Source organism: Oryx dammah, unplaced genomic scaffold (genome assembly GCF_014754425.2).
Source record: "Oryx dammah isolate SB20612 unplaced genomic scaffold, SCBI_Odam_1.1 HiC_scaffold_17, whole genome shotgun sequence".
NCBI lineage: Eukaryota > Metazoa > Chordata > Mammalia > Artiodactyla > Bovidae > Oryx > Oryx dammah.
Genome location: NW_024070201.1, coordinates 42,844,191 through 42,859,505, shown reverse-complemented (window position 1 = coordinate 42,859,505; position 15,315 = coordinate 42,844,191). Strand labels below are relative to the sequence as shown.

The window sequence follows — 15,315 nt, the reverse complement described above, 5'->3', positions numbered from 1 at the left end:
GGCACAGCTAGAGCCCAGGACTGGTGGGGATAGGGGGGTGGGGGCGTACATGGCACGAAACATACAATTCCAGTGATCCAAAGGAAGTGGAGGAGTTGGTTCTCATTCTGCCCTGCTCATACCTAGATAACTCCTGCTTTCCCCTTAGGTCAGAGGTCTTCTCAACTAGAAAACCTTCCCTAACTTACCTGCATTTCCATCTGTATTTGTGCAGATTTGTTTCCTAATCTAATCCGTTACGAAAAAATTATGTTTTCATATCTGCTTCTGAACTCCCAACCTCCACCCAAACTTGGCAGTCTTTGAGGGCAAGGGTTTTCATTATCTTTGTACCTAGAGACTGCTGCTGCTGCTGCTGCTAAGTCGCTTCAGTCGTGTCCGACTCTGTGCGACCCCATAGACAGCAGCCCACCAGGCTCCCCCGTCCCTGGGATTCTCCAGGCAAGAACACTGGAGTGAGTTGCCATTTCCTTCTCCAATTCGTGAAAGTGAAGTCACTCAGTCGTGTCTGACTCTTAGCGACCCCATGGACTGCAGCGTACCTGGAGACTGGGATAGAGTAAAAACCAATAATGTTTGTGGGGACCTGGAAAAGGAAAAAGGAATAGAAGAGGCTCCTCTGGTCAGTCTCTAAGAACCAGGTGCCGACAGTACTTGAATCCCTACTTCCTTTGTGACCATGAGAGGACGATGCTGAGAAGCCCTAAGAAGTGCATGTGGGATCTGGGCAACATAGTAAGTCAGTCAGTCAGTTCAGTCACTCATTTGTGTCTGACTCTTTGCAACCCATGGGAGGGAGGAGAGGGGAGATTTCTGACCTAGGATCTTCCTAGACCTTCAAGTCACATCAGGGTTGTTCTGTTCACAGACAAGACTGGCCTCAGTGAGTATGCACTCTTTCCTGTCTTTCCTGCTTCCGTGTGACTAGGTTTCCTTACTATAATCCATTTAAGGAGTGAAAAGTCCAGGTTCACCTTCCTACCAGGCATGGGCCCTCTCACTTTGTAAAACCTAAAAAATGCCCTGGTGGGGAATGGTCAGAAGAGTAAGAAGAATCTTCTCTAAATTTTAAGTGTGGAAGTCAGAAGGTTAGGAAGCAGACATGACAATTTATGGATCTGGGACCAAGGTTTGGCTAGCTCTGTCTGCAGTCCCATCACCCCCTTTCCCCTGCAGCGCTCACATAGCTCTCTGGCCGCCTCAGTCTTATTTCTGCACCTCATCCTTTCTGATCTCCTCAGCACTCTCCCAGGCCGTGGCAGCACAGGAGAACAAATGGAGTCATGCAGAGTCAATAATGATGGTTTCCATGGACTGTCTCCAGTGGTTACAGCAGGACACCCCCCCCCCCCCGGGGTTCTGAGCATACCCTAGGAATGTCTTATATGAGCCCTCTCCTTTACCATGTGCTTCACCAGGGTGCTGCCTCCTACTTAAGCCCCCTTTAGTGAGGTTGTCTGCTGGCTGCCATGTGTAAAGCCACATAAGTATACCATGCTGTCATCTGCTGGCTCCCACCACTGTAACAACGATATATGAGGCCAGAATTATATCTGTTCCTAGAGATGCTGTTATCAGCAACAGTTGACAAGTTACTGGGGTCTGAAATAATAACACAGCAACACAAGATTTAGTACCAAAGCAAGGAGAAGTTTTAAAGGTTCTTTGAGAAGCGTGCTAAATCAGTATTCCTGGTTTCCCCAGTGTCTTACATCTTAACAATACCTGAGGGAAATAGTTCCTCCTTTCTGACTACTAGTATTTGCAAATAAATGAAACACTGTATTACTTGTATTCATTTTTATTTTTACCAATATAGTACATTAATTTTTTGGCCACGCAGAACTTTGACCAGGGATCCATCCTATGCCCCCTGCAGTGGAAGCACAAAGTCCTAACCACTGGTCAACCAGGGAAGTTCCCAATATAATACATTTTTAAAAAATCACATGGTACTGCACAGCTGACCCTACCCCAGCCCTCTGCACGCTGAATTTCTACTCCCCAGAGGTAACCTTATCTTTTATAATGCTCTTTTGGGATTCATCTCCGTTTCTTAATAGCATCCTTATACTACTAGTTCTCAATTCTTCAGTTCGGACTATTATTTTGCTTCTTGATATAGGAAATAAGCTACATATTTACACTCCAATGCCCTCTCATAAATGTATTATTTCTTCATCCTCCATCATGCCTCAATATATCAATGTTATCTTACTTAGGTAAAATAATTCCTTATATTATTATGACTGTACATATTTATTCATGCTGCTAAGTCGCGTCAGTCGTGTCCGACTCTGTGAGACCCCAGAGATGGCAGCCCACCAGGCTCCTCTGTCCCTGGGATTCTCCAGGCAAGAACACTGGAGTGGGTTGCCATTTCCTTCTCCAGTGCATGGAAGTGAAAAGTGAAAGTGAAGTCTCTCAGTCGTGTCCGACCCAGGGTCGGACCCTGGGAGGCCCACGAGGCTCCTCCATCCATGGGATTTTCCAGGCAAGAGTACTGGAGTGGGGTGCCATTGCCTTCTCCGTATTTATTCATAGTTGATCCAATTAGCATAACATAATTTTGTTTACTTTTTTTGATTGAAGTTAGCCATTGCCTCTTTTCCCAATTTATCCCAAACTCTCAACACTTTCAAACACATCATATTGCCTATCAGTTTATATTTTTTAAATTGAAGACAACTGTCCAGGGATCCATCATCCTTTTTCATATTGGACTAGTTATTCTTTAAACCTACCACCCATGTTTTCCCCTAGAATAATTTAATCATTTCTTCTCAATTTCTACCCCTTTTTATTTTTTGAAAGATTTCTATCTTCCAACTCTTCCTTGGAATTTTCACATTTCTGTTACTGTGTTTTAAATTTACTATCTTGACCACCCCTTCCCCTTTTAAATAGCAATCTGTTCCATCTGGGAATACACCTTACTTCTCTGAGAATATTTCTAATGTTTTGAGTTTGTCAGTCTTTGTTTCTGGTTTGTTTTTTCCTATTAGAAGGTTTTTCTTTGGCCACGGTGTGCAGCTTGCAGGTTTTTAGTTCCCTGACCAAGGATTGAACCCAGGTCCGTGGCAGTGAAAGCAGAGTCCTAACCACTGGACTGCCAGGGAATTTCCAGAAGCTTTTCTTAAATGTTTGGAGAACTTTGACTATCCATTCCTGTGGAAGAGTGAGACATTAGAAAACTGGTTGGAAGCTCTGTGTACATAGACAAGGCTTGTAATTAGTAGAACACACTACAGTATTTTTCAGACTTCTGGTTGCAAACCCATTAATGGTTTGTAAAATCCATTTAATCACTTGCAACCAAAATTTTTCCCCCAAATGACAGATTAGAGTAGAATATACTATATCAGAATACATCACACATAAAAAGAAAATTGTTTTGTGAAACTTTGGTTTCATACACATACACATATATACATCATATTACACACATATTATGTCTGAGTCAATTCCATAGAATGGGAATTTCTTATTGTGGGTGTTTTTTCAAAGGAGTTTGGAAAAAAACACCACTTAGGCTGCTCAAGGAGATCTCCAGCTGCCAAGATGTGTTCTTTTACTTGGAAAGAGGAAGTTTCTCTGGAGAAAAAGTCTCTAAACTTCCTGCCTGCTGGTCTGGTAGCTAATGTTCAATTAAGTATTTGTTGAGCACTTTCTATGTGCTAAACACTCTTCTAGGTGCTTGGTATATAACCATGTGTAAAACAGATAAAACTTTCTGCCCTCCTGGAAACTAACATTCTAGTCAGGGGAACAAACAATAAACACAATTAAGTTATACAGTATTTAGGTATCGTGCTATGAAAACACAGTAACAAGGGGAAACTGAATATATGCATAGAAATGCTGGAAAGCGCGTAGATGTGGTAGGAGTGGTGAGTGTTCTGATTATGTCATGAATGAAGTATGAAAGCAAGGCCATCATCTGAGAAGGCAATGTTAGAGACAAGAAGAAAGGAGAAGGTGTGAATAACTTAGGAACATAGCCCATCAAACTAGAGCCCATGGCTAAATCCTGTTTTTGTACAGTCTCCTAGCTAAGAATAATTTTTATACTTTAAATGGCTGGGGGAAAAAACACTAAAGATGAATATTAAATTATGACATGTAAAAATTACATAAAATTCAGATTTCATTTACTTACATATTGCTTTTGGCTACTTTCTTGTTACAACGGCAGAGTAGAGTAGTCGTTAAAGAGACTGTATGACTCGAAAAGCCTAAAATACTTATCTGGCCTCTTGCAGAAAAAGGTTGCATCTAGCATAAGAAAGTGAATGACTAGCAAAATACGATTGTTGGGCAGTGTTAAGGGCCTGAGAGTTATGGACATGAATTTAAAATGAGGCCAGTCAGCATGGCTGCTGCATAAAAGTAGGCAAAGAGCTGGCTCTGACTAAAATTGTAGTTTTGCGAAGTGAGTATAACTAAAAGAGGGTAAACCGAGTTTAAAGTATTTGCAAGTGGGAGAAAACAAAAGGAATTTCATAAAGAGGCTAGTGACAGGTCCAGTAGTGCATCCGACGCAGCCACAAACGTCTTTATATTCAAATTCTACTTCTCAAAACACTGGCTTTCAAATTGAACACCATTCTTCCTCTTACTGTTAACTAGTAGAGAAATCATTAAAATGTATCTTTTCATCTATGCAATGCAAAATGGATATACTTAAAAACTGAATATAATTGATCATGCTTTTAATACTTGTTCTAAAAAAATGTATGTTTAATCCCCAAACATTGTACAATATTAAACATTCTGTATGGTTAAAACACAACAAACAGTTTTGAGTTAATGTCAGATAAGAATTTTCTTATTCAATAGCAAATATTTAAACAGTGGTTTTGCAAAATTCTCATTGGTCTTTGTTTTCTGATCAGGTCACATTTTTAGCCCAGTCTACAAAGTCTGTAATATTTTTCTCATATACAAAGAAATGAGTGGTATGAATTTTGGAACATGACTTCTAAGCAAGTGGATCCTGGTTCACCTCCAAACCAAGCAAATTAATTTAAAAATAGAGAATCCCTCTCATTTAATCAAGAATAGTCAGTTCCTCTTTAAAAAAAAAAAAAGGCATATTTAAGTGAATCATAACCAGTGACCCAGGGATTTAAGTTGCTAATGAAGAGAGGAGAGAAACTCAGGGAGGTTAGGGACAATGAAAGGTGATAATCAAAGGAGTATTGCAATCAAGTTGCTATAAGAAGTCTGGAAGATAGAGTTGGTGGTCAGAGAGTCAGATACATGAGCCTGAGATCACAGAGTGGTTACAGTCTGGGATAATAAATAAGATCTAAGGTGTGAGTCTGAGTGAACTCCGGGAGTTGGTGATGGACAGGGAGGCCTGGCATGCTGCGATTCATGGGGTTGCAAAGAGTCGGACACGACTGAGCGACTGAACCGAACTGAACTGAAAGGTGTGAAAGTGCTGCACTCGATATGCCAGCAAATTTGGAAAACACAGCAGTGGCCACAGGACTGGAAAAGGTCAGTTTTCATTCCAATCCCTAACAAAGGAAATGCCAAAGAATGCTCAAACTACCGCACAATTGCACTCATCTCACAGGCTAGTAAAGTAATGCTCAAAATTCTCCAAGCCAGGCTTCAGCAATACGTGAACCGTGAACTTCCAGATGTTCAAGCTGGTTTTAGAAAAGGCAGAGGAACCAGAGATCAAATTGCCAACATCCGCTGGATCATCGAAAAAGCAAGAGAGTTCTATTTCTGCTTTATTGACTATGCCAAATCCTTTGACTGTGTGGATCACAATAAACTGTGGAAAATTCTGAAAGAGATGGGAATACCAGACCACCTGAACTGCCTCTTGAGAAACCTGTATGCAGGTCAGGAAGCAACAGTTAGAACTAGACATGGAACAACAGACTGGTTCCAAATAGGAAAAGGAGTACGTCAAGGTTGTATATTGTCACCCTGCTTATTTCACTTATATGCAGAGTACATCATGAGAAACGCTGGGCTGGAAGAAGCACAAGCTAGAATCAAGATTACTGGGAGAAATATCAATAACCTCAGATATGCAGATGACACCACCCTTATGGCAGAAAGTGAAGAGGAACTAAAAAGCCTCTTGATGAAAGTGAAAGTGGAGAGTGAAAAAGTTGGCTTAAAGCTCAACATTCAGAAAACGAAGATCATGGCATCTGGTCCCATCACTTCATGGGAAATAGATGGGGAAACAGTGGAAACAGTGTCAGACTTTATTTTGGGGGGCTCCAAAATCATTGCAGATGGTGACTGCAGCCATGTAATTAAAAGATGCTTACTCCTTGGAAGGAAAGTTATGACCAACCTAGATAGCATATTGAAAAGCAGAGACATTACTTTGCCAACAAAGGTCTGTCTAGTCAAGGCTATGATTTTTCCAGTAGTCATGTATGGATGTGAGAGTTGGACTGTAAAGAAAGCTAAGTGCCAAAGAATTAATGCTTTTGAACTGTGGTGTTGGAGAAGACTCTTGAGAGTCCCTTGGTCTGCAAGGAGATCCAACTAGTCCATTCTGGAGGAGATCAGTCCTGGGTGTTCATTGGAAGGACTGATGCTGAAGCTGAAACTCCAATACTTTGGCCACCTCATACGAAGAGTTGACTCAATGGAAAAGACTCTGATGCTGGGAGGGATTGAGGGCAGGAGGAGAAGGGGACGACAGAGAATGAGATGGCTGGATGGCATTACCGACTTGATGGACGTGAGTTTGAGTGAATTCCAGGAGTTGGTGATGGACAGGGAGGCCTGGCATGCTGTGATTCATGGGGTCACAAAGAGTCGGACAAGACTGAGCGACTGAACTGAAGGTATGACCATGAAAATGAATGGCAAGTAATGGTGGAGGATAAAATCAGTGGAAGACTGTTTATTCAAGGAACCAGTATATCAGAGTGTTGAAAAATCACCAGGAATTAAATCTGTAGTAGTGTTGGGGAGAGTTAAATGAGCCAAGAGCTAAACTTACTGAAAAAGGAGGGGCAATGACCCAGGGGCTTGTAGACTTTGTGGATGATTAACAACAATGAAGGGACCTAAGTGAAATAATTTGATGGCATGAGACTCAAAGCTGGGGAGTTTTAAGGGAAAGCATAGGAAGAAGTGTCTGCAAGAATAGGGTACAGGTAGACCATCTACCCCATCTCTATGACCACTAATAGAACTGTGGGAGAAAAAACTACCTTGAGGGCTGCAGCAAAAGCACTGGCCTAAGAGAACAACCACGTTTCGGGGCTTGGGAACCCAAGTAAGGGAAAGGGGAATCTGATGCTCCACAACGCTGAACCTTAAACCTCCATTTTCAGTAGGATGCCTCTCCTCTCGGCTACCAGTTGCTCTTTTTTCTTTTTTGGTGTAGAATACCAGTTGTTCTTGGTAGCTCCAACTAGTTCAGTTTCTCCAGAGAATAAACAAATGAATGACTAAGGGGTAAGGATCTCAGGTGTAACTTTACAGTCTTTTAAGTAATCATCTTGTTTTTAGTGGCTCATGCAGTCTTTGGTGATAGATATTTTACCACTATAAAACAGAGGAAATTAAAATTTTTATGAGATGTATACATCAGATATTAATTATATAGTATGCCTTGTTAATTTAGGTACATGGTGTATATATGTATACTTCAGTATTGGTGTCCCGTATTGACTGATGCTGGGATTCCCACCCATTTCCCCTTTCCTTTAATTATTACTCTTTTCAATTCCTGGCCTTCCTTTTAGGCCTTACCTGCTGATACTGAGCCTCTATTTATGAAATTCTACCCTCTGGGGGGCATACCAAGCTCGATCTTCCTCCTGGCTGCCCCTCCTCAGAACAGGCCCTCTTCATACACCCCTGTGACTGAATTGATCTTTGTGGAACCTGTTCACTTTACTGTACTTTCTATTCCCCAACTGGTTTCTGTATATTACTGAGAAACTATTATGAACTCAGACACATGTGGGATAGTTTCTGTAGAACTTTCAAAACAGAATAATTGATTCCTCATACAGTCAGCCCCAGAAACCATGACATTCTCATGTCTACCCATTTTCAAAATAAGACGAAAACCACTGTAGCATCCCCCCTCCCTCTCCCCCCCCACCCCGTCAAGGACAAGGTCATCCAGTGTATCCAAGGAGTTCAGCATTTCGTAACAGAATCCCAAGATATCCCATATTAGTTTGCCAAATGATGAAAGCAGTTAAATTCCTGTTATCCAGGCTCACAGTGCAGAAGATTTTGTATCTCCATTCCCTTTGTCCTCAAAGTCTCTCCTCCAGAAAACAGATGAACTATATCAGCCATACTCCCTCTTCCCATCCTATTTCTCCTGTTCAGGGCAACTGGAGGGGTTGAGTATGTCAACACTGGAGTATGTGGGTTTCCCAAAAAGTTATGTTTTCATATTAACCACAAATTGGGAGGCTACTTTGCCTCTAGCAAAAACAATGCTAGAATTGAATTCCCCTCTCTGATTTTGGTGGCTAGTATTTGCTGGAAAGAACAGTTATCAGACTACTAGAACTTTTAGACAAGTCTACCTAAAAGCAAGTAAAGACCCAGACTTTTCTCCATTCTGGTCAGGCATCTGGCAGTCCCAGTCTTCTGAAACATACCACAACACTTGAGTAAAAAGGTCTCTGAGAAAACAGTTGTCACAATGCCCATGTGCTTGACAGCATTTGAAAAATAGCTGCCAGTAGGTCACTGACCAGACCAGTAAGGATAAAATAAGACAGTAGCTTAGCTCAGGATACAGTAATAATGGAAAGAAGTAGAAGCTAACAGAGGAGTCCAAGCTAATAGCACATAGACTAGTATAATACACAGAGTAGTATGTTTCTCTTTTCTGATTTCTTGAGAACAGTAGTAGCCTGCAACTCTTCAAAAGTGGATTAAAAGCTCATAATTTCAGTCCAAATTAATGAGTCTGTTTGTAGTGATGGCAATGAGTCAAAAAGAAGCTACATTTAATTCACAATGCCATTTAACAAAGATGTCCTAGAATCAAAGAAAATTCTGCCGTTAGTCATTAGAAATGACTTTGGAAGTCTCCTAATTTAACATAAGTCTCTTTCTAATATTGCTAGGAAATGATCACCCCACCTTTCAATTCCAGTGAAAAAGAATTTACAGGCAGTCTATTTAATTGTGCTAAATAGTTATGTCTCTGTGCAACTAAGCTTTTCCTTCAGCAAAACCGTGAACAATACTAGTTTCTTTGCAGGAGTTGGAGTCTCTGGTTTAAAGTAGATGCTTCCCTCCAATTAAATCAGGAAATGCCTCTCTACAACCTCCACCTACTGAAAATGTTTGTCCTCTGGCACCAGGAAGAACACTTTCCACATGACAGCTCTGAAGGTTCAGTTCAGTTCAGTCGCTCAGTCGTGTCTGACTCTTTGCGACCCCATGAATCGCAGCACACCAGGCCTCCCTGTCCATCACCAACTCCCGGAGTTTACTCAAACTCACGTCCATCGAGTCAGTGATGCCATCCAGCCATCTCATCCTCTGTCGTCCCCTTCTCCTGCCCCCAATCCCTCCCAGCATCAGAGTCTTTTCCAATGAGTCAACTCTTCGCATGAGGTGGCCAAAGTATTGGAGTTTCAGCTTCAGCATTAGTCCTTCCAATGAATATTCAGGACTAATTTCCTTTAGGATGGACTGGTTGGATTCTTTTGCATTCAAAGGGACTCTGAAGAGTCTTCTCCAACACCACAGTTCAAAAGCATTAATTCTTTGGTGCTCAGCTTTCTTTATAGTCCAACTCTCACATCCATACATGACCACTGGAAAAATCATAGCCTTGACTAGACAGACCTTTGTTGGCAAAGTAATGTCTCTGCTTTTGAATACTGCTATCTAGGTTGGTCATAACTTTCCTTCCAAGGAGTAAGTGTCTTTTAAATTTTATGGCTGCAATCACCATCTGCAGTGATTTTGGAGCCCCCCAAAATAAAGTCTGACACTGTTTCCACTGTTTCCCCATCTATTTCCCATGAAGTGATGGGACCAGATGCCATGATCTTCGTTTTCTGAATGTTGAGCTTTAAGCCAACTTTTTCACTCTCCACTTTCACTTTCATCAAGAGGCTTTTTAGTTCCTCTTCACTTTCTGCCATAAGGGTGGTGTCATCTGCATATCTGAGGTTATTGATATTTCTCCCAGCAATCTTGATTCCACCTTGTGCACCCATGCCCTTTTCTAAATGTTCCACAAATTATATATACATCCCTGTCTTATTAATACAAGTGACATCTCCTACACACAGAGTCCTTGATCCTTCTACATATAGAATGTGCAGTCAACTAAATAACATCATCTTCACATGAATTTCTGTTATCAAAGTTCTCCCCCCACTGTGTAAATGCAATAAGATTTTTTTTAAAGTGAAAGTCAGGATGTATTTTTTAAACTCTGTACTTAATTTTGTTGGTTTCATTCTATTAAGGTGATTATGAATCTTGATTCTGTGGCTCATTGTTTAAGAGTCAGATTGGGTAAGTCTTTCATTTATATTTAGAATAAATGGACAAAAGTAAAGCAGAAAACCTTTTGAGATGGAATGGTAGTATTTTCTGAGGAGTGGTAGAGACATAATTCTAGATTGTGATAACCACTGTCATAGGTATAGAATGTTTCTTGTTGACTATTTCATAACTACATTGCTGCTGCTGCTGCTGCTAAGTCACTTCAGTCATGTCCGACTCTGAGACCCCATAGACGGCAGCCTACCAGGCTCCCTTGTCCCTGGGATTCTCCAAGCAAGAACACTGGAGTGGGTTGCCATTTCCTTCTCCAGTGCATGAAGGTGAAAAGTGAAAGTGAAGTCGCTCAGTCGTGTCTGACTCTTTGCGACCCCATGGACTGCAGCCTACCAGGCTTCTCCATCCACGGGATTTTCCAGGCAAGAGTACTGGAGTGGGTTGCCATTGCCTTCTCCACATAACTACACTGTTTAAGTGTTAAAATATTAACACAAGGTAAGTATCTATCATCTGTAAAAGGCAGTTATTTGAAATATCACTTACACATTTTACTATATATTAAGGTTCATTCAATACTTCCCCTTCGCAAACCTCTTATTTGCTTGAACTAAATAAATATTTCCTTTCTAAATAAATAATTTATAAAAAGTAAATTTCTAAATAAAATTTCTAGAAGTAAATGTTCTCTCACACACTGAGGATCCACCATAAAAGACTGTTCTCACATACAGTGAAATCTTTGAGGGACTCATGCCAACTACTTTACACAGGTTATCTCATTTGGTACTGTGAAGTAAGTACTATTATCACTTCTGTTTTATAGATTACAAAGCCAAGCTCACAGAGGTTCACTAATTTGCCCAAGAACATACAGCTGATAAGAGAAAACTGAAGGACTAGTAGCAATGGAGGAAATGAGGACACAAAGCCTTGTGTTCAGAGGATCCTATAAGCGAAACACTGATGCAGCTGGGCTTTACCTACACTTCCCCACCTTCCAGGGGCCCTGACACAAGAGACTTTGTCAGACAAACACACTGAGGGGAAGATTTCACTTTATTGTTACATTAATCTCACAAATAAACCCAACACAGCCAGAAACACTGAGCAGATAAAATGCCAATGCAGAGAGGCCTGCCAACAGGAGGAGGGAGGAATCCGGTTCATCTCCTCCACATGCCCAGCCTGGAAAGATATTTCTACTATACGAGAGTAAGGGAAGCTGACATACTAAGCAATCCATCAATAGACACTTAGAGCTAAGGAACAGAAACTCTTACCAGGTGGGGTCTGTGCAGGGCAAGAAAATAGAGAAGTCAGAAAACATTTGTTCCTCAAATAAGCCATGCATAGAAATACCAAATGACAAAAACAATATTGTTTTCAAACTCCCTGTATTTTATTTGGACATCTAATAAGGAATGAGAGGGTTACAGTTGTACATGGTTTCTTCTTATTACTGCCTGTCTTCTGAGCTGTGACCTAGGTAGTCACTCTTCCCATACCTTCTATCAGAGGTACCAGTGAAAATTTTCTAGAATTCTGGGAAGAACCGACCTTACCTGCTTACCTAGCCAGCCCAAGAAATGTGGATTCAATGTTTCCTCAGGAAAATCAAGGTAAGACAGGCACTATCAGAGTAACCAACCTGGCAGCATTTAAAGATTAATGAAGCTCAAGACTTTCTACAGTTATCTTTAGACATCTTTAGGTACCACTATCAAGCCTAAGGTTTAAAGCACAATTACTTGGTTAGTGAATTCAAATGATCTGACTGCATGGAATGGGATTATGATACCCTAAGCTCAGATCACCCCAACTGTTTCTATTCCAAAATTGGAAAATCACAGACTGATTCTCAGAGGCCAGAAAGATCACTAAGGGCCATTTGATCATCCCCCTATCCCCCTGATGCCATATAATCCTGAACTCAAAGGGTCAGATTCAGCGGCATCTTTCTAGTATCTGAGAATTCCTGGCCTTACTTGGTCCACAGGGAATTCAGGATAAACCAGGCCAAGGAACTTCTAATATGCCTCTCTTGTGGCCAAGAGTCGAGGCTCAGACTGGGACTTCCAACTAGGGAAGGAAGAGGTGAAGTCTTTCAACTCAGTCCTAGGGTGAGAAGTAGGTCAAAGTGGTACCATGAAAGGTGAGGGAGTAGAGTGGAGAGGCCTCAGTGGAAAAGTACAGATGCTCCCTGTGTTAAGAAAACAAGGGTGACTTGAGCGGGCACTGAAGACTGGTAATATGGCGTCACCCCTGCGGAGCATCAGATGCGGCCTTCCCTGCTGTGGCTGTGCTTAGTTTTCCATCTTGCTTTATCTGTAGAGGCTGGTAAGAATGGGGCCGGGGGTGACCCAGTGACAACTGGCTACAGTATGGCTGCCTAGCTATTCAAATGGGGGTCATGTCACCAAGCTCATAGTCTTTAAGGAGCTTCTGAAAAGCTAACAACATTCAGAGTTCCAAAGAGCTGTCTGGTAGAAACAGTAGCTGAACATGGACAAAATAGTTGGTGGGGATGTGGCAAAGTCTGAAGGAGGATCAGTGAATACTTGAGGAACTACTGCTATGAACCAAGGGTAGACATGGGAATCTCCTATAGGGACACCCACAGCTGGCTATTTTTCTGACTTCTCTGCGCACATCTCTGACCAAACTGAAAAGGGAGATTCCATTACAGGTATCTATACATCCACCTGACACGCCAACGGAAGGCTTCAAGAAATCCTGTGACCCCTTTGAGAGGGGTCAGGAAGTACTGAGTCAGAAAAAGTTGTCCTTGACACTACCAGCTCCTACCATGCCTCTTTCCTTACACCAGGACAGAAGTGAAGAACTCCCCAACCCTCAGTTCCCTACCAGCAGGTTTCATTCCCAGACCTCCATCCCAGAAACGCTTCCTTAGGTAGGCATTCCCACCAACTGACTCTAGCCTTCTCTTTTGGACCTGCTCTAGGTCTTCTCATCTTCTCCTACTCCCAGCTACTTGAGTCCAAGGCAGACAAGTAACAGGCTAGACAGAAACACTAACTGGATCTTGGGGGTGTCATCATCTGACAACAATGCCCAGGTTATTTACTGAAGCCTTCAATTCCATCTCAGAGAGTGGTTAATGCGCTTCTGTCTGTGATTCCTTCCTCCTTCTCCCCTCCAAGAAGTTCAAGGTGAGGAGCCACCTCATTCATCTTTATACCTGCTGCTTTCAGGCACAAAGAGAAGCACCTAAATGTGACAGCTTGGGTCAGGGAACTTTTAGTGGGCATAGCACACAGGAGGGAGGGCTACCCAGGTCCTCTGGCATCCATCCCCAGAGCATATTCTTCCCCTACCCTGCCTTTTTACAAACCCTTACCTCTTCATCCTCCTCTCAAGGCTTGAAGCCACAAATGAAAATGAACATGGCCTTGGCTTTGGCTTGTCTGGTCTGAGTTCTAGGTGCCCTCTGCCACTGACAGTATATGAGCTTAGACAATTCACTTGCCTCTCTGGTCCTTTAAATGAAAGGGCTGGACTAGCCCATCTCTCTGAGTTCTTTCAGTTCAATTCATACTTGAGAAATCAACAAATGAATTAGAAGAGATTCTAATTCAGAGCCATAGGTATTCTGCATAAGAAGTAAAGGTCAGGTTCCTGTTTATTACATATGTTAGCTTTAGGAGAAGCAGCAAGTTATCTATGGAGAAATAGAACCCGGCAGCCCCTATATTTGACTAATAAAAGCAAATTCCTTGAAGAAGCAGAGAAATAGGCCATAAGTAAGACCTGGCAGTGTCAAAAAGATCTATAAATTAAGTGGTCAAAGGAGTAAAAAACAATGGCTATAACCAGACAAGATCTCTAAGCACAGACTAAAGTCGAGAGAGGTCTGGGAGGGAATGAGCCCCTGGAGCTTCTACTAGAGGGTAGGACTTGGTCCACAGCAAGTTGCTGCTGCATTTGGTTCAAACCCAGTTTTTTCAATCTGTCAACCTGGTGTGTGTACACACATGCAGACATGCTGTCGGCTGTAGTTAGGCTTCTGAAGTGCTGAAATGAGAAAGAAATGGAAGAAATGATACCAAATTCAAAGAAATTAGGCTGAAGGCATGTACAATATTAGTTTAAAAGCTACTCACTCCCTCCACCACACTATGCAGTATCAATCAGTACTCATTCTGAAACACGGGCTACAGAATTGTGTGGGACTGTGAACTCGGGGGGTGAAGAGGGGTGTCATTCTTATGTGATTGAAAGTCAAAAGCAGGATACAATCCAATACCCTGTTGAGAACCCTTCCAGTTAATGACAAATGGATTTGACTTGACCTGACCCATTCTGGCACTCACTTATCTTCATTCAAGGAAATTGTCTCCACAAAAGGGATTTCTTCCTTGTCTGTCTTTCCCATGATCAGCCGGTGCTTATCCAAGTTTATGATGCACTGAAAACAAAACAGGATCACTGGTTACTGTCAATGATTTCACTGTGTAAGAGAACCCTTACCTCAGGCAAAAGGTATCAGTGGGTTAGTAGAACCAATCATACCTTCAAGGATCGGAGAGTCTGCAGACCAAGAGACAAGTTCTTCTCATTATCCTCTAATAAAAAAAAATAAACACCTAGGGTTTAACCATTCCCATGTTGTTTAGAAATCAGCCTTATCACCTTTAGGTTCTATACAACTTCCCCCTCTCCCATCCATCTAATAAACATCTACTAAGCATTTCTCAGGAGAAGGCAATCACACCCCACTCCAGTACTCTTGCCTGGAAAATCCCATGGACAGAGGAGCCAGGTAGGCTGCAGTCCATGGGGTTGCTAAGAATCGGACACGACTGA

At 41.9% G+C, this 15,315-nt stretch overlaps 1 protein-coding gene across 1 annotated transcript in view; it reads right to left on the bottom strand.

Annotated features, from left to right (window-relative positions):
* Positions 1 to 11,529: 11,529 nt before the first annotated feature.
* Positions 11,530 to 15,315, bottom strand: part of NRIP3 (nuclear receptor interacting protein 3) — a 29,348-nt gene continuing 25,562 nt past the window's right edge. Inside the window, exons 5-7 of the mRNA XM_040258417.1 lie at positions 15,022 to 15,074; positions 14,823 to 14,917; positions 11,530 to 14,523 (exon numbers count right to left, since the gene is read on the bottom strand). Coding sequence (XP_040114351.1) covers positions 14,508 to 14,523; positions 14,823 to 14,917; positions 15,022 to 15,074 — 164 coding nt within the window. The 3' untranslated portion in view covers positions 11,530 to 14,507. The remainder of the gene's footprint in view (positions 14,524 to 14,822; positions 14,918 to 15,021; positions 15,075 to 15,315) is intronic.